Raw genomic sequence first — 25,837 nt, forward strand, 5'->3', positions numbered from 1 at the left:
CACCTGAAGAATAACTCCCCACTTCCTTCCCCACCTGTTCGTCCTTTAGCTGGTTGGAATCGTCAGCAAGTCACAATCGTCGGTCAGTAAGTCAGTCAGTCAGGCACATGATTGATCAATCGGTGAATCGATAGAAACGTTCGGCTCGGTAACAGTGATTTATCGCGATGATCCCTCGACTTGAGAAATTCGTTGCCTTTGTGAGTGCATTCACTTTGCCAAATGTATCAGGTGTTCGTGTGTGAATTGAGTGCTCTTTTCGTTCTTTGATTGAATAAATATGGGGAATTTTTGCTGATCATTTCTTATGGTATGAATAATTAATAATTTTTTAATTAAAATGCGGTTATTAATTTTTTTCTGGAAGTTACTGTGAATTAATTTTGTATTGATTGGTGTTCATTTAAGTATGTAGAATTTTAGGTGGTCGTTTTTTATAGCATGAATAGTTAATCATTTTTTTAATGAAACTCGAAAAGTTAAAAAGCGGTTTTTAATTATTTTTTTACTGGAAACTGATGTGAAATAATTTTGCATTTATTAATGTTCATTTAAATATGCAGAATATTAATCAATAATTATTTATAGGTAATTAAAAATTTTTTAATTGAAACTCGAGAAGTTTCAAAGTTTTAAAGTTTAAAAGGTCACCAAATTTTCATAATAATAATAATAATACAAAAAATAGTAATAGCTCAAAATATAACATTATAACACATAAAAGATTATTGTAATAGCTTATTATCATTGAAAAAATAATAATAAAAATGGTTACTGAAGGATTATTCATACAATTTTAATTTATTCATATAGCTTATTAAAAATGAACCAATATAGTAACAAGTATAAAAATATATATAAATAGTTGTATATTGTCATCAACAGCGATAACTAAAACTAAAGAAAACTAGACAGTCAACGTAAAATTAAATAATACACTATGTACGATTAAATTTAACTTAAAAATGTGTATTAAAAATGTGCATTAATTGATAATGGAAAAAAGGCAAAAGTTTCGAACCTCTGACATTATCTATTTCAAAACACGAAATTCTTCCGACATTATCTGCAGCTGCTTCGTTTCAAGTTTCAACTTTCATAAACAGTATAATTAAAAATACATTCCTATTAAAAAATCATGGAATATTCACCCGTTTAGATAATCTTTAATTACCTTTAAGACTTTAATTACACACAAGTTTATTAAATTATTTACATTACTTACATTATTTAAATAACACATAAATTACTTACTTTATTTACATTATTTATATTATGCAAACAATGCATAAATAACATGAATTATTTAAGAAATTTAAATGATACATAAATTAAGTAAATTATTTAAAACTATTATTAGTATGTACATTTATGGGCACATAATTATATCTAGTATTCTATAATATCTCTAAATATTGAAAATGTAATATAAATATTGTAAATATTGTAAATTGCTGAATTTTATAGAAGACACTGTTACAATATTAGAATTATTTTCTTGTTTATATCGTCCACACATGTATCAATATTAATGCATCATTTTTGAAGCGTACTATATATTTTTAATGTTGTTGTTGCATTATGTATTACGATATACTCTACGATTTAAAATTTAGAGATTACTAAACGATTGTCATTTCTATAAAACAATTTTTTGCTTCCACAAAAATTTATATAATTTTTAAATTAATTTTGTACAGACCTACTGTTTTGATGGAAACTATATATTTTCATTAGTGCCATTTCGATATATGTACAATTCAAAAGTCACAGATCACTAAACAATTTCTGTAAAGATTGAATTCTTTATTTAATTTAGTGCAGACCTACTGTTTTGAAGAAAACTATATATTTTTACTATAACCATTTTAAAATTTGATAAAATTTAAAGATTATTAAACGATTTCAACGAAAATTGAACATTTTTAATTAATTTTGTAGAGATCGACTGTTAATATAGAAAACATGAATGACAAGGCAGTACATCGTTCCATAGTGTTTAATATTCTTAATTGACGCCGTATTAGATGAGTCAATGGTAAATACTATAGTCTCTGTCTGCATTGAAAGTGTCGACTTGACAAGCATCGAAAGATCTTTCATACGTATTTACATGCAGAATGCATGATTTCGATGAGTCACACAAAATCGGCTGAACAATAAGGAATGAGCTCGATACCGACTGATTTTTTCAGTTCAACGAGTCCACTGTAACAAACTAAAATTATTTACAAATATCCACTGAAACAATATACAGTAACATTGCAATTAATTGTCCAATTATATTTATTATTCAAGAACAATAGTATAATCAGTAGTTAATTAATACTTGCATTAATATTTAATAACGCAAGTGAAATAACTGTTGAGTTAATAGCCTTGTTGAGTTGATCAAAATTTTATTTAAAATGATATGTATCTTTTTCCATTTTAAAAATTGTACATTAGTTCTGTGCTTTTTGAAAATTCTCGAAGAATAGAAAATTTAAATGATCTAATTCTAAATAACAACCAATAAGAAATTTCCTTTTCATCTACAAAGAATTGCAAAGTTATTAGTACAATTATTTAGAACAATTTTAAAACTTTTCTCGTAATTTGCAAAAAAATTGAATATTATTTATGCGAATAATGGAAGAATTCTTCTATGAAAGAATTGAACACTCACAAGATTAATATCTAAATAAGTTAAATTAATTTAAGAATAATACCTAAATTAATTAGTGAAACTCAGAATCCTAGAAACATGATCTCATTAGAGGAATTTGCAGCAAAGACCAGCAAAGAAGTCTTAAATACTTTTGTACTTTGCTCGAGTGTCTCAATTTCGTCGTAAATTTCAGTGGAAATTGCAGAAACAGAAACAAGTTTACAGAGAAAAGAAATAATTGAACGAAACATTCCAAGTACTCTTAACGAAGGCAATAATCGAAGCCGTAAGCGTCAATGAACGATGGAAATCGAAATTTCGGTAACGACAGAGAATGAGGCTAATTTGTCCTCTTCTAATTAGTGGAAGTCACGGGAGCATGTCCAGTAAGAAAATTACCACTTTCCTGACGGATGGAATCCGTAATTGCAGTACAAGAGTGCTCAACCGATCATTAAACTCGTATTGAACTAAAGCATTCAGTCGATATTCGTGTACATAAATAACTGTCAATTTCTAGGGAATTTCATTTCCTGCCCTTTACCATTTCCGGTCTTTGAATTTCATTTCTAACGATAATGATTAGATGCCGGATGTTTATGCATGAGAAATGTGAAGCATTAAGGTGCATAAAATAAACATAAAAGCACGTGACATGTGCACTTTTATGATCGTAATTTGCAATATGATTAATGCAGTAATAAATATAATAAATACAGTAATATTGGAATGTCGAATATTAATACAAGTTGCATTCGGAAATTTCTATTTATTGTTAGTACTATAAAACTAACATTTTATGAAAAATAGGTTATTAGATAAAATAAGTTGATTTTGAAGCGAACGAGAAATTGCGTCGATGTGAAAAAGTTTCTTCCAATTATAGTCCCTGGCTATCGAATTAGGACCACATACGAAAATTTCGCTTTTATGGCTATAACATTATGTCATGCATGGAAAATTGTCTTAAGTCATGCGAATTATTACTAAATACCTTGATAACGATATATACATAGCAATTTGTTAGTATCGTGATAATAAATTGTGTGGGTGATGAGCGATTAAGGGCCGTGCGAGCGTTTACGTTAGGCTCGAGTATCGATAGCGCGTCAGGTGAAATTTGAATGCCATAGAAAATGTCTGCCTACTCAAAAGACTAGTTTACAACTCTCCAACCACATTATCTGAGTTGAAAAGAATTACAAATATTTGGGAAAATAAGGAAGATATAAAGCATATGATCAATGTATACGGAGCATGTCGCAAGCTGTGACCAAAGCAAAGGAAATACAAGATATTAACATGTGTTGATAATGTTATGTACAGTAGTAGTTATGTTAGTAGCTAATAAATATCATTACAATTTGAACAGGCCTTTTAATTTTACAGAAAACGTGAAATGCTGAAAATTTATAATAATCCTAATTTGATGGTCAGGGACTGTAATGTTGATCTCATTTGACTATGTCATTTAGGATGTTGCGAATACTTGATAATAAAAAATATCACATTGAAATATAGTATATTTAGGTGTATTGTATTAAAGATATTAAAAAAGAAATAAATCAATATTTTAGTGGTTATATAGCAGCACAATGTACCAATTAAAATGTAAATTTGATTGAAGCCATTTGCGAATGCCTCTGAAGCTATGGCTAAGCGGTACAATTGCGAATTCCCCAATTCCCACATTTCCCAATTCCCATTTTCTCCAATTTCTACAATCTCCAATTCCCACATTCCCCAATTCCCACATTTCCCAATTCCCATTTTCTCCAATTTCTACAATCTCCAATTCCCACATTCCCCAATTTCCATATTCCGCAATTCCTACATTCCCCATTTCCCACATTTCCTAATTCCCACATTCCCCAATTCCCACATTCTCCACTTTCCACATTCCCCAATTCCCACATTCCCCTATTCCCACATTCCCCAACTTTCACATTCCCCAATTCCCACATTTCCCAATTCCCACATTCCCCAATTCTCACATTCTCCTATTCCCACATTCCCCAATTCTCATATTCCCCTATTCCCAAATTCCCAAATTCCCAAATTCCCAAATTCTAAAAGTCCAAAATCCCCAAACTCCCAAACTCCCAAATTCCCTAATTTCCAAATCTCCAAATTCTTAATTTCCCCAATTTCCAAATCATCTAACCCCCAAATTCCTAGAGTCCAAAATTCCCAAATTTCTAGATTCCCAAATTCCCAAATTCTATGGATTTAATTTTACGGAAAACGTGAGAATGCTGAAAATTTATAGTGGTCTCAATTCGATTGCCAGGGTCCACCTAGTGGATGGCGTAATGTAGATCTAGCGAAGCAATAATTTAGTAAAACAATAATTGCATTATAGTAAAAACCACCTAGAGCACCCAGACATAGCCTTCACATCTAAAGAATTAACAAATTTTGAAATATGAAATAATTTATGACAAAATGACCGATTTGAGTTAAATCTGCCGAAAAGGATAGTGAACTCTGTAACGTGATACTGAACTCTGTTATTTATATATACGAAATATAGAGTTGTATCAGCGTTATTTAATGGTTCGTTAACAATGACTACGCAAGCAAAATATTTAGCATAGATGGTAAACGTTCTCTTTTCAAACTTCCTGTGCGACCAACTTCCTGGATCCCACCACGATCGTTTTACCAGGAAATATCTTTGATGGAATGTAAATAACATGGACGAAGAACAATTTGAACATTTGGATGGCTCGTTTCTCTTTCTGACGCGAAATTAATGGCAATCCTTCTGTGGAATCAACTCGAACGAATTCGAGCTTTCTTCGATAAGAATACTCTGTCCAATATTTGAATCCACTTCGTTTGTTTTATGATCGGAGACCTCGCTTTTATTTAAATCAACTTTGGAGATGATAGTTTAATTTTCGGAAAAGATTGTTTGAAATTTTTGTGATAGTGAAAATAAGGAAAAATTATTTATAGATATTTAAGAAATGCGATAAATGAATGTAAATCTACAAAATTAGCAAATTTCTAGATTTATAAATTCTTTTACTGCATTTTTTAAATTTCTAGATTACCAAACTGCTAAATTTCCAAATCTCTATCTCCATATGCCTAAATTATCAAATTCTCAAATTACCAGATTTTTAAATTTCCAAATATTTTCAAATTGTTAAGTTTCCAAATTCTTAAATCAACCGGTTCCCAAATCCTCCAATTCTCAATTTCGAAATTTCCAAATTCTCAGCTTTCCTAATTTACAAATCTCCAAATTTCAGAATTCTCAAATTTCTCCAATTTCTAAATCTCCAAATTCTTAATTTCACCAATTTCCAAATCACCAAACCCCCAAATTCCCAAATTCTCAAATTTCTAAATTCTCAAATTCCCAAATTTCCAGATTCCCAAATTCCCAAATTCCCAAATTCTAAAAGTCCAAAATCCCCAAACTCCCAAACTCCCAAATTCCCAAATTCCCAAATTTCCAAATTCCCAAATTCCCAAATTCCCAAATTTCCAAATCCCCAAATTTCCAAATCTCCAAATTCTTAATTTCCCCAATTTCCAAATCACCAAACCCCCAAATTCCCAAAGTCCAAAATTCCCAAATTTCTAAATTCCCAAATTTCCAGATTCCCAAATTCCCAAAATCCCAAAATTCCAAAATCCCAAAAATCCCAAATTCCCAAATTTCCAAATTTCCAAATTTCCAAATTCCCAAATTCCCAAATCCCCAAATTTCCATATTCCCAAATTCCCAAATTTCCAAATTCCCAAATTCCCAAATTCCCAAATTCCCAAATTCCCAAATTCCCAAATTCCCAAAATCCCAAAATTCCAAAATCCCAAAATTCCCAAATTCCCAAATTTCCAAATCTCCAAATTCTTAATTTCCCCAATTTCCAAATTCCCAAATTCCCAAATCTTCAAATCCTCAAATCTCGAAATTTCTAAATCCCCAAATCCTCAACTTTGTCACCAATAAATAGTTTCATTTATCATTTTCAATATAATGAAACTAAACTAACTTTGCCAATAAATGCGTTAACCTCATTCTTTCCGACTTACCGCCATTTTTACTCATCGATTGAGGTTATCTCATATTATGATACATCCTGTAGCAATCACGTTCCATTTTATTTACGGACACCGACAAAACCATAAACCCTCGATAGGAATCGTTTGGCAAAGCAAAATATCATTGCATAGCGAAAACAATTCTGTTTGCATATCTCGCTTATGAAAGGAAAACATTTTCCGCGTTTGAATCGCTGTTTCAATTTACCCAGTTCGAGATTTATCGATAAATGTGTTCGAGTTCGTCTTCGCGCAAATGAATCTTAAACATTCATCTGAAGAGGATAATTGCAATCGTGATTTGCTAAATCGTTCCTTTCAAACGTACTGACTTCATTGTTTGTTACGTAAATTGGGAAAAACGTAAATGTAGGAAATTGTTTGATTTTCATGCAATTTAACTTTATCTCTCCACGTGTATTTATTATCTGCCGTAAATAAGGAATGTGTGAAAAATATTCTGAATGTTTCCTGATATTTTAACAAAGTAATGAATGTGAATTTGATATGGTAGATGTTTGCACGCGTGTGTTGTGGATAATTGAATTCAAGAGAGGATGAAAGATTTGAGTGAAATATAGAGAAATAAATTTGAAAGGAGTAATAAATAATAAGTTTAATTTCGTTTTTTGTACAATTGTTATATTGGATGTTTTACATATGAGAAGTGAATAAAACATGTTTTTTATGGTATAACGTTTTCATATTTATTACTAATATTTTATAGAGTGTGCATTATTATTATTGAACGCTGAGAGAAGTCATTTATTATCGACACAAATTATTTGTTACATTTTCTGCCATTTTATTACACTCTTCCTCGTATTTTTCGCTATGTATTTTTTATGAATGAATTATTTTATATCTGAAATTCAATATTTTTACAAATTTTCTCTTTACAATATTTTCCATTTTTTACCACATGTATTCAGCATCTCCCTTGAATTATTATTTGGACTATGATCAAATTTCGCTGCTGCAAATTTTGATTACAATATTTCTTTTTATTTCTTTTTCATGTTTCCTCAATTACAATATTTCTTTAGTAATACTTTCTGTATACGTTATATTTATTTTGTCAGTGCATAATTGAATATCCTATTTGATACAAATATTTAAATTGATATCTATTCAACAATTATTATTGAAGATTTTTCTTATTCGACTCCTTATAAGAAACTTCTTATTCAAAAGAAAGTGTACGTTTTTATTGTAACAAATTTTGAGTCTTATGTCATATATTGGTCTCAAAATATTGTTATACCTAAAAGTTATTGTAATTATTATAATACTATGAATTTTTACTATGAAACATTTCTAAAACAAATAAACATTGTATCCCATTAAATAACAGTATAATAATAAACAGCTTTTCACAAGAAATAGCAGGAAAATAATAAACAGTTTTTCGCATCAAATAACAAAACAATGATAAACGTTTTTTCACAACAAATAACAAAATAATGATAAACACTTTTTTACAGCAAATAATCGAATAATAATGAATATTATTTCACATCAAATAGCAAATGAATGATAAATAATGTTTCATTTTAAATACTGAAATATTGAACATAACCAAAGTTCAAATTCATATTTATTACATTTAATTTCTGTCTAACATAGTTTAATTAATGTTATTAACAAAAATTGCGATTACGACGAAGTAACATGTTTATTAAATTTTATTATTTTCAATGTTACAGAATTAGAGGACCATCGAAAATCAGAATATTCCAAAACAAGTAACAGAAACATTTCTTTAAAAAAACATTAAGAAACGAAGAAGCAATATTTGCGTTGAAAAAAAAAGTTTTACACAAAATAAAGAAATATTGATAAAGAAGAATATCGCAAACGATCGACATGCATCTGAAGACATTTTTCACATTCATCTTAGCGAAAAGGTGATTAACACTTTCTCATATTCCCACATTTGTGGGAGAAAGATCGAGGATGGAGCTAAACGTGTTTGTCATCTGCATCGGGGTGAGTATTTATTTCTTTCATCGTATGAAAGCTTGAAGCCTATTAAAAATGATTGTACTAACATTTTATTCATCATTCTAATGTAGAATGAATGATTAACAATTGAAACGAACAGTAATCAATTTTGAAATGTAATAAATATTGACAAAATTTGATGACATGGAAGTAACACAAAATGACGCTTATGATACATGAGAATTTTAAAATTATAAAAGTCAAAAGGAATTCAGTTAAAAATGTAGTGGTAACTGTGATGACAGAAAAAGATAAACACAGTATTTATTATTAATACTTAACCTACAATTTCTAAGCAGTCATGCACATTTAGTTAATTATTGCTACAATGACAAGGCAACTGAAGAAAGTTAACACTAAAACTATCAAACCGGTCAAATGACCGCTCTACAAGTTTCTTATTATAAGGTACACATTTTGTTAATGATTCCTTAAAATCAGCATTGATTTCCATCAAGATAAAGAATAGATGCGTATACTAATTTATGTTTCGTCGTTTCCTTATTTATATTTTAATTTCAAAGTACACATATGTCGGTAGGTTTAGTGTTAAAATGATAAGCATGTTTTTTCTTCACTCCTTGATTATATAGATAGCAATCTTGACTATATAGATTATAATTACAATTGAACCAAAATTTAATTGTAGTGAGAATACGAGTCTAGTGTATCATATTTCAAGTATGATACATATTTCATGAGTGTGACACGATATTGTGCGACAAGGGGTTAACAAAACGCTTCGGATGTTTTTATTTTATACCACTGAACGATAAGTTACTATATTGCTATCTTACATTATCTTTAAAACTAAAAAACAAAGAAATATAGCCAACATATTGTCTCTTAACGATCACACTGGGTATGAATCAACCCCAGCTAATTTTAGCCACTTTATACCCTGAAAATCTGAATAAGTACCTTTTTCAAAACTCCGGTATTTTTACTACTTTTTCCGCAAACTCTTATATCTTAAAAGTGGTCCACTAATTTTTCTGTGGAAAATTTTTTCAATTTTTCCTGTTTCTGAAGTTGTTTAATACTCAACGTTCAAATTTACTGACATCAGCTATGAAGTATGTTGAAACAACTTTTAAAGATTATTTCTAATTTTTTTTCAAGTTAAAATAATAAGTAGCTTCTTTGTACGAAACATTTTTAGTGGGGTCGTAGATGTCCTAGTGTGCCAGGTATGTTATTCTGATAAAATGTTAAATAATAGTTAATAATAATTAATAGTTAATAGTAGTTAATAGTTAAGAATAGTTAATAGTTAATAGTAGTTAAGAGTTAATAATAGCTAATAGTTAATAATAATAATCGTCATAATTTTATTATTGTATTTCTCCTCTAATTGACCTATCACATTTTTATTTTACCACAAACTCTCACCACAAAAATAATTTCGCAATCTTCCCACAAAAATAATGCTATTTTCCTTCAGAACGTATACATAATTAAGTAAAAGGAAAGTTGAGAAATAATATGGTAAAGAATGTCAACCTACGTCATTCACGAAAAACGTCACCAGTAATTTGCATGATGAACAATATCAAATAACAGTTTAAAAGAAAAATGATTTTCATTTCAGCTTAATTTATATTTTAATCGAGTAACAGACAAATCATTATTGCACAAGATGTATTCAATAACGACTATGAATGGTATATTAAAAAGCTTTTGATTTATAAATTAAAGTTTTATAAAACATTAAATAATACGTTTGGTATTAGAATTCTAATCTTACCATTAGTTTGTGTTCAACGTTCGTTCGACACAATACGTGTGTTGTTAACGAGAAATTAGATCTCCCTTTTCTTGATCATTGCGATCCTTGACATTGACGTACGTTACTGCGTGTGGCCGGAAACAACAGCTGGGACAGCGATTTCCGGTTCGTGTGTCTTACAAGTAGACGTATTACCATCACGCGAATTTGCATTCGTATTGTCTGAATCGTCCTTCGAATCGGGACAGTGATTTAATCATTGATGCATTGCGAAAAAGGTTCGCAATTAATTTACTATTTATTAATCTACTTAATTTACTATTACCACTGTAAATAGTAAATTTTACTATTACTGTAAATAGTAAATTTCATAGAAAAACAACTGATTTAATTTTTGCATTCATAGAAAATTTTTTTGAAAAGTTACCAACAAGATAAAATAAAAAATTGAATAAACTAAATTATACGCTATATATTTTCAATTTTGTTATTTTAATTTAATTCATAATTTAATATTCATAATTAATTCTTCGTAATGAGGTCTTTGAAAGACGGTTAAAATATGAAATACTTTTGGGACAAAATTTTAATATGAAATATGAAATATGAAATATGAATTTATTTCTTGCAATAAATGCAGCCATGTTATGGGAATGAAAATAGAAATCATATAAAGGGGTAGGACGTATGAAAGTATTCGTGGGATATATGAAAATAGAATTGTGAAAAATATTGAGGGGACATATAAAAATAAAAATGATGAAAAGTAGTGGTAGAAGATATTGATTATTAAAAACAGCGGTATATTTAATTTGAAAGTATACTATGCTAACTTGAGCACATTACCTTTATTTTGCAGAACTATATTTTTCAGATATTCTCTCGAATCTTTCATTTTAGGTTATGAATGTAAGGTTAGGTACAAGTTTGTAGCAGTCAAAAAAAAAACAATTACACTTCTTACTTTTTTAACTTTCATTTGATTAGCCAGAAAATTATTTAGACATAGAACTAAATAACTAATACTACTTTTGCTGCAATTCTAGTTATAAGAGTTCTTCAACCACGAAAATGATGGCTACTAATAAAATTGTCAAGCAATGAAACTTTTGCTATCAGAAGTATGAGTCGAAACAAATATAATATACATATTATACATATTATAAACAGATATAATACACATATTGTTATCTCCTACTTAGTATTAGTTGTACGATTTAATCCCCTTCAGCTGTTACACAAAAAATGTAAAACCATAGGGACGTTTGTACCTCAGAAGCGTATATTAGAGTCACTACATGTAATATGGAACAGCTGCGTTTAATATACTTTAAGCTGTGTCTACACTTTAATAACTTGAGGCATAAAATAAATTGCCACGAATGCAAGATATTTCATGAAAAATAAGTAGTGATCATATTTACAACTAAGCATCAGCTGAAAGTTCATTATTGAATAAGCTAATCATATAAATCACATAAGCTTATTTCAAAGCATATGTAAGAGTATCATATGTTGAAGCATTTTAGTAAATGCAAGTTAAAATATTACTTATACATAATTTATCGTTAGATATGTTTGCTTTTTAATATTCCAAAAAGTCTTACCGTTTTCCTTCTTAGTTTTCCTTCATTTCCTTCTTAGTATTCTTATTTATTTGTCGAAATACATACCCAATATAAACACGTGTGATATAATTTTGAATATGTACCATGTCAACATCCATATGATGCACGTTCGTATTAATGCTTTGTAGTATTACTATATGCTACAAACCACATTTTTACTATCATAAATACATAATATTATTGTGCTACAGCGTTACATAATATCATGTAAATATTATTATTGAATATATAATAGATGGAAGTTGGATCATGTTTAGCTTCTGTTCTGAATTCATTACCTTATAGAACTCTACTTGAAGGAAGCTCAGATAGAATCAACAAGAGAAAAACAAATTCTAATAATGGAGATAGTAATGGAAAATAAGGTTTCAGTAGATAGACTCATAGATATAGGAATCATCAGACGATGTCAATGATGCTGCTAGTGATTATTATGACACAGAGTATAGGAACGTATGGAACGTATGTACCATATGGTACATATGGTATGTGGTAATTGTAAAAATAGCACTAACGGTTTTTGAAATGAGTTCAATGCATTCCTTGCTTTTATTGGTGTCATGAATGTGGTGCATCAAATTCCATGCCAAACGTGTAGAAGATTAATGTAATATGTGGAATATAAATTATGAAAAGTTGACGTGATTGATTTGTTCAATGATTTATGCATTTTGTTATATTACATTCTAATTCAGTGCCCTAAGTATCGCACTAAAAGGGAGCAGTATAACATCTCAAACATAGCAAGTATGCTACAAAATGTAAATTTGTGCAGGAAAATTCTTACCTTTTTGATAAATATCGGTCTTTATTATGAAATGTAATATTAATACGTTTATCACATAGTCCCAAATGTGGTCACTAATAACCTAAGAAGGTGCATGTGACCTTAAACATTCAATTGAAAAAAAAAAAAAAAAATAAGGTATTTGTTCATCTGTCTTTTTATGAAAATAAATATTCATCTTCCATCGTGGAATTAAAGTATTTCCTGATTTATTTATAATTTTCCTGAATGCTCCATATTAGCTGCCATTTTCTCAACACTCTTGTTTTGTTTTACACTTCTAACTTCGATATACTCAAACTTCTATTTATTCAACTAATATGAAATGTACTAATGTAAATGTAATATAAAATACTAATATAAACTTAAACATCTTAAACTTAAATATCTGCTTATTCACCTAATACAATATTTATTGATCTTAAAGCGTTCTCACGTTTGCTTCATTAAAAAGGAGCACATCTTCACTTTCAGCAGACAAACCCCTCAAACTTAAACATCTTGTTCAACTAATATATTTATTAATTTTAAAGCGTTCTGGCGTTTATCTCATTAAAGCGGAGCATGTCATCACTTTCAGCAGACGTTTAACCTTTAACTGCGGCTGTGGTTTATAAACCACATGCTAAAATTATAGCCAGAGGCGTACGTGATATATGAACAAGCTAATTTTTGCTAAAATGAAACAGCTTATAACTAAAAATAAAACAAACACAAAACAATTTTTAAATGGAATATCAAGATTAAAATTACGATTTAATTAAAACTTGTTAAAAGTACAAAAGGTAACCGCAGTTGAAGGGTTAAAATCAAGTGTACTGCAGTTAGGTTACGGCGGCAATGAAATCAGCGGAGGATCGCAAACCTGTGGACAGATTTCGTCGTCATTGTGGTAAAAATGCGGAGACACGAGTTTACAATAAGGTTCGTGTTTGCAGAGGGTATTGGCGTTTGTCATACAGATATTACGTGGTCGACGAACCTTGAGGATTTCCTGGAAACGACGGACGCGCCACAAAAGAGACTCCAAACGCGGTTCCAAACTCATTTCACGTACAGTTCCACCTCATATCCCGGCGAACGTGGAATTTCATTCTATACCGATATGCAGAAATATTATCGACATTTATCTTTATTAGTTTTACGCTGCTATTACGCAAGAAACAGCTGTAGAAGCAATTAACCCATTTTCCTTAATTAAAATCAACCAAATTGATCTACAACCCCTGGCCATTAAGTTTGAATTGTTTAAATTGCTTTCGTTTTAAAAATGAACTGCCTAATATTTTCCACATTTTTTACCACTTTTGGTCAAATTAAAGAGGGATGGAATTTTAATAATAAAGTTTATATGTACCTAATTGGTAATATTAACCTCTGTCGTATTTTGAACAGTGCTTTTAGGTAACATTTTTTTCCAATTTTTATTTAAGGCTTCCAAATTAAATTCTATTTAAACTTTAATTTCGAATTTGTTTATTTTTAATTTTGGTTCTGCATCAAATCATTTTGGCTGACATTTTAATTTTTAATTAAATTGTTTTTATTTAAGTTTAGGTCTTGCATTAAATTATATCAATTTATATTTTCATTTTGAATTAATATAATTAATTTTGTATGTATTAAATAATTTTTTCATTGATAATTTCTATAAAAATTGCGTTGATTTCATTGTTTACATAAAAACTTGTTTGCATACAACTCAGGAAATGAGCACTCTGTATTCTCTGCTTTAAAATGTACTATCCCAATTAACTATCATTACATATTAATAAATACGTAAAAACCCGTTGAATTTAAGATAAGACTTTTCCTCTAAAATTTTCTCTGATAAAAAAATACACACTTCACAATAAAACGTCGTTAAAATTAACGTTAGAGGTATTAAAGGTGAAGAACGAAGACCAATAAGCGAAGATAAGATGTTTTCTTGCATTCAATGATACTACACGTTTTCTTGCATTCAATGACACAAGCTGTTTTCTTGCATCCACAAGAAAGATTCCAGCACAAGAAAGACGGTTTTTCCTAGCATTGCCCGAAGCCGATTCGCATCTTTCCTCGATTGAAAAATTATTTCTTCTCTAGATAGAACGATTTACGCGAAGCGGGGAGTGGCTTCATATCGAATACTTTTCTATCGATGTAACTAAGGTCGTAAGGAAAGTTTAGCTGTTGCGTCCTAGATGGTATTTATCAAAGTCCGTCACGTAGGGAATACGTGCGTGTTTTGCGGATTTATCGTAGTCATGTTTCGTCATATATGGCTGTTACATCGGAGATAAGACGTCCTTACCTCGAGCTCGGTGAAAAACTCTTTCTCTTTTCCCTCGTGCGCGTGATATAACAGGTGTATGAATAGAATTTTAGGAACCCTTTACATATGCAACACTGTTTCTACCAAGAGGTGTCACACACCTTTCAAATTTTAACTTAAAATTATTTTCTAAGTTGAATTATTTCTCCACAATTAAGTTTTTGATTTTGTGTACATTTTTTTATATTTAATTCAAAAACAATAAATGTTTATTGTGAAAGACAATTATTATGTATGATGCAGCATGGAAGTTGTTATAAATATGATTGATCAATTTTTATAGAATTTATTAATGAAAAAATTACTTAGTATGTATAAAGTCAAATAATATTATTTTAAAATTGCTTTTTAAAGATGGTTGGTTATTAAATTATTCTCCATGAAGAATAAATTTTCTTCGAACAATATCAACACTTTATGAAGTACTTTACAAAGGTTAATTTTTAATCATTTTTATTGAAAAACAAGTATTCTATTTTATAATAACTTACTACTCGCTTAACATCTCTATTAGTTATATTCTATAAATACTATTTCATTTGTATTATTAAATATTTTTGATAACTAATATTATTTATGAATAAATTCATACACATGTTGATATTAACATACTACTTTTATACTCACAGAATATTGATATTAACATAGTTTTAAATTCATAAGATGATGTTAATATATTATTTTAAAATTTACAGGATATTGATATTAACATATTTTTAAATTCATAGAATATTAATACTAACATATTACTTTTAAGTTCATAGAATATTGATGTCAGAATATTTTCAAATTCATAGGATATTGATGTTGACATGTTACTTTTAAATTAATATTTTGTTAATAGTACAATTTCTTAAATGAATGTGATAATAACACTTATATTCAGTTGTAGGTTAATATGTTTGTTAGGTTAGGTTAGAAACGAATTCTCTCCAAGTACTATTTCTATAAACATAAAACAAATAAAAGAAAATTGCGTAACAATTTTTCAGAATACAAATATAAATTGATGTTATAAAGCAAACAATTGATGTTACAGAGTCTGATGATAGCATCGATAGCCCTAATCGACACTATAAACGCAAACCCAACGTACTACGTGAAACCCATCGAGGACGAGAACAATTACGCTGAAGTCCTGGAGCTTTCGCTTTTGTTTTACGAAGCACAGCGGTCGGGAAAGCTGCCAAGGGACAATCGAATCCCATGGAGAGGAGATTCAGCACTGAACGATCGTGGTTTGAACGGGGAGGATCTGACTGGAGGCTATTATGATGGTAATTGAAACATTGTATAAGAATTAAATTGCTCGATCGATGAAACAATGACGAAGGAACTGACAAAGTGTACAGTTATTCGGGAGATATCGCTGTTATTCGCGAGAAATATTATTTGCTGACGATACTTCAACAATACGCTGTGTATTGTTGTGATGTGTGACGATGTGGACATTGATAATTGCAAATTGTGAATTAGAAAATTGAATAAATGGAAGGATTGATCATTTGGTGATTAAGTGATTTAATGATTTGACGATTTAATTGTTTAACGTTTTGACGATTTGACAATTTGACGATTTAGCAATTTGACAATTTGACAATTTGACAATTTGACAATGTGACAATTTAAAGATTTAAAGATTGGATAGCAGAAAAATTAGAAAATTGGAAAATTAAAAAACTGAGAAATTGAGAAATTGAAAAATTGAGAAATTGAGAAATTGAGAAATTGAGAAATTGAGAAATTGAGAAATTGAGAAATTGAGAAATTGAGAAATTGAGAAATTGAGAAATTGAGAAATTGAGAAATTGAGAAATTGAGAAATTGAGAAATTGAGAAATTGAGAAATTGAGAAATTGAGAAATTGAGAAATTGAGAAATTGAGAAATTGAGAAATTGAGAAATTGAGAAATTGAGAAATTGAGAAATTGAGAAATTGAGAAATTGAGAAATTGAGAAATTGAGAAATTGAGAAATTGAGAAATTGAGAAATTGAGAAATTGAGAAATTGAGAAATTGAGAAATTGAGAAATTGAGAAATTGAGAAATTGAGAAATTGAGAAATTGAGAAATTGAGAAATTGAGAAACTGGAAAGTTGAGAAATTGAGAAATAGGAAAATTGCGAAACAAAAAATTGAGAAATTGATAAATTGGAAAATTGGAAAATTGAGAAATTGAGAAATAGGAAAATTGCGAAATAAAAAAATTGAGAAATTGAAAAATTGGAAAATTGGAAAATTGAGAAAATGAAAAATTTGAAAATTGAAAAATTGAGAAAGTGAAAAACTACAAATTCAATTTAAAAAAATTTTTAAATTAAGAATTGGAATTTCTTGGTAAATTGAATATCTGAAGCCTTGAAAATAAAGGACAGGAAAATTGAAAGGTTAAAAAATATAAAAGTTTAAAGATTTCAAAAACTTGAAGAAATGGAAATTTTAACAAAATGCAATTTTAACAAGAGGATTTCGTATTGTTCTTCTTAAAACGTAAAATTAACATAGAAAATATATGGAAATTAATGTCGAAAACGTTTTCAGCTGGTGACTTCGTAAAGTTCGGCTTTACAATGGCTTCAACGACCACCCTTTTGGCGTGGGGTGCGGTCAGTTGGCCAGAAGCTTACAACGCAGCTGGTCAACTTGATGAACTTCGCAAAGCCATCAAATGGGCCACTGATTACTTCATCAAGTGCCATGTAAGCGAATACGTCTTCTACGGACAAGTCGGGGATTTCTCTTTGGATCACACCTTCTGGGGAAGACCCGAGGAACTCAACACCACTCGACCTGCCTACAAAATTGATGCTGAACATCCTGGTATGAAAGCTTAACTTCACACTTAACCTTCGAGGGTTTAATACTAAATCTACCGTCATATCATATGTACTTAATTTGAAATGAAAAATGTAGTTAAAAAAAAAACAACGACAAAGCATAATTACACAAGTACATACCTATAGTACACAAATTATTTCTTTCTGGATGAAAACCAATGGAGATTTCAAGAAAAACAGTTCAACAAATTATGTAACTTATATTGGGGCTATTAAAAAGTATTCAAAATTTCTTTGATGATTTCAAAATTTTTCAATGAAAATTCAAAGGACTTTTTTTAAATAGGGAATGGAACAATTGCCTTTACGTTGGAAAAAGCGTTAGAAAATGATGGATTTTGTTGATTAGCATTTAAGATTTCTTTAATAAATAAATGTTATTCGCAAGCAAACATGATTACTTTTCGGTCCCTCTAATAATAAGAAACTTGTGGAGTCATTTGACCGGTTTGGTAGTTTTAATATTAGAGTCAGACAATGTTACCTTTAACCTCTTAGGCACGACTGACCTTTACGCGGTACTGCTTCCCTGTACAACAGAGTTTAACACAAATTGTGTGTAAACGATACAGCACTACAAAAGAATTGGAATATTTTAGAACTGAAAGTTGAACAATTTATGACGTCTTACATCAAAAAGAATAATACATATTCTATATCACTGACCTAATTTCTTTTGTAGGTTCTGATCTGGCAGGCGAAACGGCAGCCGCTCTCGCGGCCTCCAGCATCGTTTTTCGCAACCAGGACCCCGAATACAGTGCCAAATGCTTAAAGCACGCCAAAGAATTATATAAATTCGCTGACAAATATCGTGGATTATATCATGAAGCAATTCGTGGAGCAGCTCAATATTACGAGAGCACAGATTACGGTGACGAATTGGCTTGGGCCGCCGCGTGGCTCTTCAAAGCAACTAATGAAACGGTTTATCTTGAAGATGCTAAACATCATTATCAACAATTCCATCTTGACGAGAGACCAAACGAATTCTTTTATAACAAAAAAGTCGCTGGGGTGCAGGTAATAGATGTACAGTCCCTGGCTATCGAATTAGGACCACATACGAAAATTTCACTTTTATGGCTATAACATTATGTCATATATGGAAAATTGTCTTAGGTCATGCAAATTATTACTAAATACAACGATAACGATATATACATAGCAATTTGTTACTATCGTGATAATAAATTGTGTGGGTGATGAGCGATTAAGGGCCGTGCGAGCGTTTACGTTAGACTCGAGTATCGATAGCGCGTCAGGTGAAATTTGAATGCCATAGAAAATGTCTGCCTACTCAAAAGACTAGTTTACAACTCTCCAACCACATTATCTGAGTTGAAAAGAATTACAGATATTTGGGAAAATAAGGAAGATATAAAGCATATGATCAATGTATACGAAGCATGCCGCAAGCTGTGACCAAAGCAAAGGAAATACAAGATATTAACATGTGTTGATAATGTCGTGTACAGTAGTAGTCATGTTAGTAGCTAATAAATATCATTACAATTTGAACAGACCTTTTAATTTTACGGAAAACGTGAGAAATGCTGAAAATTTATAGTGGTCCTAATTCGATGATCAGGGACTCTATTTTGTCTATGAACGTATTTCTAAAATCTGATCGGATGCATCTAAAAGCGTACACCACATTATTCATTACAGAAAAATGAACAAAAAATGTGCAACAAAATTTATTGATTTTCGCTTCAATTTGTAAAAAAAATGAAGCTTGGAGGTCTGCTGTGTTTTTTGCTGTTATCGTAACGTTTTCTGTCGGGCAACGTAAACGCATATTGTGCTTGCGAATGGAGTTTACAAAGCACGCGAATGTTTGTGGCTTGAAAAAAAACATGATCAAAATTTTCATTGGAAAAAATGTTTTTAGTTACAAAACTCCTGAAATTTTTTCCGATGTATAACTATACATGTCAGGTTATCGAAGCACGTACTCTCGATAACATATTTTGACTTTTCACTTCCTGAAATGCGTGATTAATTGCTTGCACTAATTGCACTCCATTCTCGATATCTTTATTATGTATATACTTGTTGTTCAATGTATTCGCATAAGTAAAAGTTCATGGGTGTAAGATCTGTGAACCTCGTTAACCAGTTTGTCATTCAACAAAAAAAATTATCATGACAGCAAATTATCATAGACACAAACCAAGTGAATCCTCAAATTTGATGTTCTCAAAACTTAAGAAAAAAATAAAAAAATTCTACAGTATAAAGAAAAAATAAGAAATTTCTACAGCATATTTTGTTTCCAATTTTTCTAAAGAAATAACGTGGCGTCTGTTCTTACATTGTTATTTGGATCCAGTATTATTTCCGTACTTTATTAAACAACGTATTTATAAGTTAAAATGTACGAGTGTAATATGAATGAAAACTGAAGCACCTATTGGTTTTGCAGGTTTTACTGGCACAGTTAACAGGCCAGCCAGAATATCAGAAAGCAGCACGTGCTTTTTGCGATTTCTCGGTGCACGAGCAAAAACGAACATCGAAAGGATTACTGTATATCGACAAATTCGGCACTCTGTGCCATGCAGCAAATATCGCGTTCGTTTGCCTGGAAGCAGCCGATTTGCCGAATATTGGAGATCCGCAAGTGTATCGCGAATTTGCCGAGCAACAAATTTATTATATGCTCGGCGGTGGTGGTAAGTGACGTTCGATGTTAGTTTTGGGATTAATTGAGGATTTAGAGATTTAAATATTTGAGAATTTTGAAATTTTGGAATTTTGGAAATTGGAAATTTGGGAATTTGGAAATTTGAGAGTTTGGGGATTTGGGAATTTGAGAGTTTGGGGATTTGGGAATTTGGGGATTTGGAAATTTGAGGATTTGGGAATTTGGAAATTTAAGAATGTGAGAATTGGGGAATGTGGAAATTGGGGAATGTGGGAATAGGGGAATGTGAGAATTAGGGAATGTGGAAATTGGGGAATGTGGGAATAGGGGAATGTGAGAATTGGGGAATGTGGGAATTGGGAAATGTGGGAATTGGGAAATGTGGGAATTGCGGAATGTGAGAGTTGGGGAATGTGGGAATAGGGGAATGTGGGAATAGGGGAATGTGAGAATTGGGGAATGTGGGAATTGGGAAATGTGGGAATTGGGGAATGTGAGAGTTGGGGAATGTGGGAATTGGGGAATGTGGAAATTGGGAAATGTGGGAATAGGGGAATGTGGGAATTGGGGAATGTGGGAATTGGGGAATGTGAGAGTTGGGGAATGTGGGAATAGGGGAATGTGGGAATTGAGGAATTTGGAAATTGGGGAATATGTAAATTTGGGAATTCGGGAATTTGGGAATTTGGGAATTTGGGAATTTGGGAATTTGGGAATTTGGGAATTTGGGAATTTGGGAATTTTGGAATTTGCAGATGTATGATGAGTTTTGGAATTTAAAGATTGAGAAATTTAATTATTTAGATATTTGGAAATTTAAGGATATAGATTTAGGGATTTGGAAATTGGACTTGTTAAACATTTGAGAATTTGGAGATTTCGAAATTCGACTTTTTAGAAACTTGAGAATTTAAGTATTCGATTTGAGTACGTTTTCAATTTCCATAAAATCGAAGATTAATGATGTTCCTAACTTCTATTCTCATCTTTAACCAAGACGGTGCATCTTTTTGCTGCACCTCCTGCAAATCCTCCTCATCCTTTATTTAATTACCTAACCTCTTACTTCGAAACCCGTCCAATCACTTAGCGTAATCTTTCTCCTAAAACACAGAGACGGGATAAAAACTGAATAACCAATCTCCACTATCTTGAATACAGTCTCAAACTCCTAAATTCCAACTACTACAATCCTGACGAAGCAAATGATTTCCGTCTGAGCAACAGTCCATGCCTGAAAGCTTCAATTTGTTAACTGAAACAATCCAAGCCGATAAAGCCACAAGACTCTCACGCTGTTTGTGGTTTTCGTTGTGAATCAGAGAGGGTTTAGTAACGTCTGGGGCTTAGACTCTGAATGAATGATGATGATGAAAAGCGAGGACCTTATGGTCACTGGTTTCGGAAGGATATTGTTAAACGTAAGACATCACTGGACCGTAAGACTAGCACAGACTATAGTGATCTAAGAATGGGCTTAGTTATGCTATGGCGTCGCTGTATCGGTGCTAGAAGGATAAGGAGTAGACCCATGATTTAGCGTGGGTAGAATTTAGGATGTAGCTATAGGATGTACTTGTAAGACTAGTCGAGAAGGATTATATATACCGGTGATATAGGAAGGGATTTATCTAAAATATGGCGTTGGTAAGTTGAAACAAACAGGATTACAGAAACCATTACTGTCATGGAGTTAGGAAAAATGGAGGTATCGATTGTCGATACATGTGCATATTACTGGTGTAATCGTTAATTAAAATGATATTTGTTGTCAAGTTATTTAGGATAACGTGTAATCCTAGCTTACATGTATGCATAACATGTAAACGGCATATGTCATTATTAGTTTTAGGGATATAAGGACTTTAGTTAAATTTATGATTCGTATATTATAGCACTTTATTATTGGTCTTTTAAACTCGCGGTATATTATAATTTAGTATTCTGTATTCTTATGTGGCGTATTCTATCATCCATATATGTGTCATATGTATATTTTAATGTGACATGTTCAATCATTCATATGGAACATATATGTATAGTATATATTTTAATGTGTTAAAATATTCATATGTGTATTATAGATATTTTCATATGACATATTATATTACACATATGTGACGTATGTATACTTCAAATTTGAAATATTCCACTATTCATATGTAACATATGTATATTTCAATGTGTTATGATGCATAAGTAACATATTTTAATGTGACATGTTTAATTGTTTATATGCAACATATATGTATAGTATATATTTTAATGTGACGTGTTATAATATTCACATGTGTATTATAGATATTTCCACGTGACATGTTATATGACACATATGTGGCGTATGTATACTTCAAATTTGAAATATTCCACTATTTATATGTAACATATGCAAATTTCAATGTGATATGATCCATATGTAACATATCTATATGTTAATGTATGTTTTACCATTAATATGGGACATTCTATTATCAATATGTGTCATATGTACATACATATATTTCAACCTGATATGTTCTATTATCCATATGTGTCATATGTACATAATATGTATATTTCAACCTGATATGTTCTACTATCCATACGTAACATTCTTACATTCCAATGTAACATTCTACCATCCACATGTGACGTATGACTATTTTAATGTAATATACTCTACTATCCATATGTGATAATATCCCTATATGACGTCATTCCAATTCATATGTACTTACTAACACAAGGTCATTTGTAACAACCGCAAGGTTAACATAATTATAACTGTCATTAAACACCCTATACATATACTTACTTAAACATTAATCTAAAACTTACATACATGTTACATATATGTTACACATATATTACATACGCAACCAGTAACATTCTCCGCACAATTTCTCCACAAATAAAAGCTCGCTGTCTTCTACCACGTGCCATTACTATGCACCAGACAAACAAGCCAAGTTTGGTAGAAAGCAATTTCACCGAAGTATAAGAGAAAATGCACGCGGAACGTTAGGAATAAAAATAGCAACGATCCTTATACTATGGAAATCACAGTAGAATGGAAGACGTTCCACTCAGAGAATTGCTCCGCGAAAGGTTCACGTCAGGAAAACTGAAGTCGAAAAGCATGTCAAATTACGAATTTATGTTCCATCCACTATTTTTCCGAGATCAACGTCAGCGTTATTTATTGTAAGTCGGGTTGCGCGCCTTTGTAGCATAATAATAGTGCGCCAGCTCGTGAACTTAATGCACATCGTGTGATTACCGGGTGCTGAAACATTCAGATTTCTAATTTTCATATTTGAAAATGTACCAAAAGATTCTGAGAATTAAAGTGAATTAAAAATGAAGCTGTTTTGTAGACTTGTACTTTCCGGTTCTAAAGGTGATAGTATAGAAGATTATCAAAATTGCCACAGAAGAAATCAGTCGGGAGAAACTTTTGGTTTAGCAGGGTCTTTTAGAGTTTGTTTTAGAAGGGTCTAATTATACTATATTCTTAAAATTGTCATCATATAGTAATTATAATTCCATAACAGAAATTTCTGTCTATAAGACAGTACACATACTCTGACATGCAGACTGTACGAATACTCGCTTTCTTCTCGGAGCTTTGCGTCTCGTATCTTGTATCTACAACCGAAACATGATGGTTTGACTATTTTTCTAAGGGTTTCAGCCCATTTTTAACCCCTCCCGGTGCCATTTATTTAACAGATGCGTCAGTCAAGACTAACTATTCAGGGCTATAACATTAAAACGAACAAAGAAAATTAAAATATTGTAACTATTTTATATTCAGAGATCCTTGATAATGTAACTTATAGGTGGACCTTGAATACTCTTCAACTTGATTCAAAATTTGAGTAAGGTTTGTCTCATTTCAGCTGTAAGTCACAAGTGAGATTTGTCAAGGTACGGGAAGGGGTTAAGAAAGTTTGATTCTCTGACAAAAAGTCATATCTGGTCGTATCTCGGTTTGGCACATACGTGAGTGGTCGGAATAGTATCATACAGTATTTTGAAAGATAAAGACATTTTATTATTTTATAAAGATCATTTTGACTAATTTTCCAAATAGCTCACTAACTGTTATTAGTTGTACCATTAACATAAATGTTTCTCTAATCAGGAAGGAGCTACGTTGTCGGTTGGGGTCGAAATCCACCGAAACAGCCACATCACGCTGCTTCTTCCTGTCCGAATAAGCCAGCTGTCTGCGGATGGTCCGAGTTCGACAAGGATGCCCCGAATCCTCAGATTCTTTACGGGGCTTTGGTTTCCGGACCTGACGAAGCGGACAAATTCCACGACCACAGAGAAGATTACGTGTACACGGAAGTCACGTTGGATTATAATGCCGGTTTTACGAGCGCACTCGCCGGACTCTTGCAACTGCGAGTGAAAAGCATCGCGTAACTCGCGATGACAGATTGTTATGTTGATGCTATCCTTCGCATTTTTCATCGCCGAATTTCTACGGAGAGTTATTGTACGAAAGGTTGTATTAGCTGTGAAATGGAAATTTTGAGATACTGAGAAAGTTTCATGGAAGTTTAATGATTTGTGGAACTTTGAGTGAGACTTTAGTGAGAGCTGTCGATAATGTTGAGATGGAAAGTAATTGAAGAAGTGAACTACGGGAAGAGGCTGATTTAATTAACATGGTTGAACTTTTAGATTTTATAAAAATTTTGTATTTACGGAATGACGTGATATAATTTTTATTTTGTTTTCGGTACTGATTTTTAATTATTGTTGTAAATCACGGGATTTCTTCGAAATTATGTTATGACTTTGTGGAAAAAGTATCTAGTCCGTACAACGTGTCGTGATTTTGGTTTTTTGATTCGATTCTAAAATGTACATATCGTTTTAAGTTTAAGAGCGGGTATGGTTTAACTGAGCGAAAAATTCGTTCAATTAATGTAATTAGCGTCGAACCATTATTAAATTAATTATTATTCTTCAATAAAGTTTGAAATAAAAGATATTTAAACATTCACTACAAGCATTCAATTGTAAATTCTTCGTTAAACATTTTTTCTGTAAAATAACTACATGCGTTTTTATTTTACAATTCACTTATTACATTACAAATTGTATAAATTATCAATTATGCAGAAAATATAATTGTATAGATACAAATATTAAAAAATTCGAGTTTATAAATTATCAGTGA

At 31.0% G+C, this 25,837-nt stretch overlaps 1 protein-coding gene across 1 annotated transcript; it reads left to right on the plus strand.

Annotated features, from left to right (window-relative positions):
• On the plus strand, positions 1–25,660 carry LOC105663273 (endoglucanase E-4). Its single transcript, XM_012291123.2, has 7 exons — positions 1–310; positions 8,416–8,698; positions 16,214–16,451; positions 17,716–17,994; positions 18,694–19,034; positions 20,440–20,689; positions 24,788–25,660. Exons 2-7 carry the CDS (start codon positions 8,666–8,668, stop codon positions 25,072–25,074), a joined length of 1,428 nt encoding a protein of 475 aa, XP_012146513.1. The 5' UTR covers positions 1–310; positions 8,416–8,665; the 3' UTR covers positions 25,075–25,660.
• Positions 25,661–25,837: the final 177 nt, after the last annotated feature.

The sequence above is a fragment of the Megachile rotundata genome, chromosome 2 (assembly GCF_050947335.1).
Source record: "Megachile rotundata isolate GNS110a chromosome 2, iyMegRotu1, whole genome shotgun sequence".
In the NCBI taxonomy this organism is placed as follows: domain Eukaryota; kingdom Metazoa; phylum Arthropoda; class Insecta; order Hymenoptera; family Megachilidae; genus Megachile; species Megachile rotundata.

Excerpts from the sequence above, each read along its gene's own strand:
- LOC105663273 (XM_012291123.2), top strand. The coding sequence starts at position 8,666 with ATGGAGCTAAACGTGTTTGTCATCTGCATCGGG. Across the intron at positions 19,035-20,439 it reads AAAAAGTCGCTGGGGTGCAG|GTTTTACTGGCACAGTTAAC; the intron begins GTAATAGATGTA and ends TTGGTTTTGCAG. Across the intron at positions 20,690-24,787 it reads TTATATGCTCGGCGGTGGTG|GAAGGAGCTACGTTGTCGGT; the intron begins GTAAGTGACGTT and ends TTCTCTAATCAG.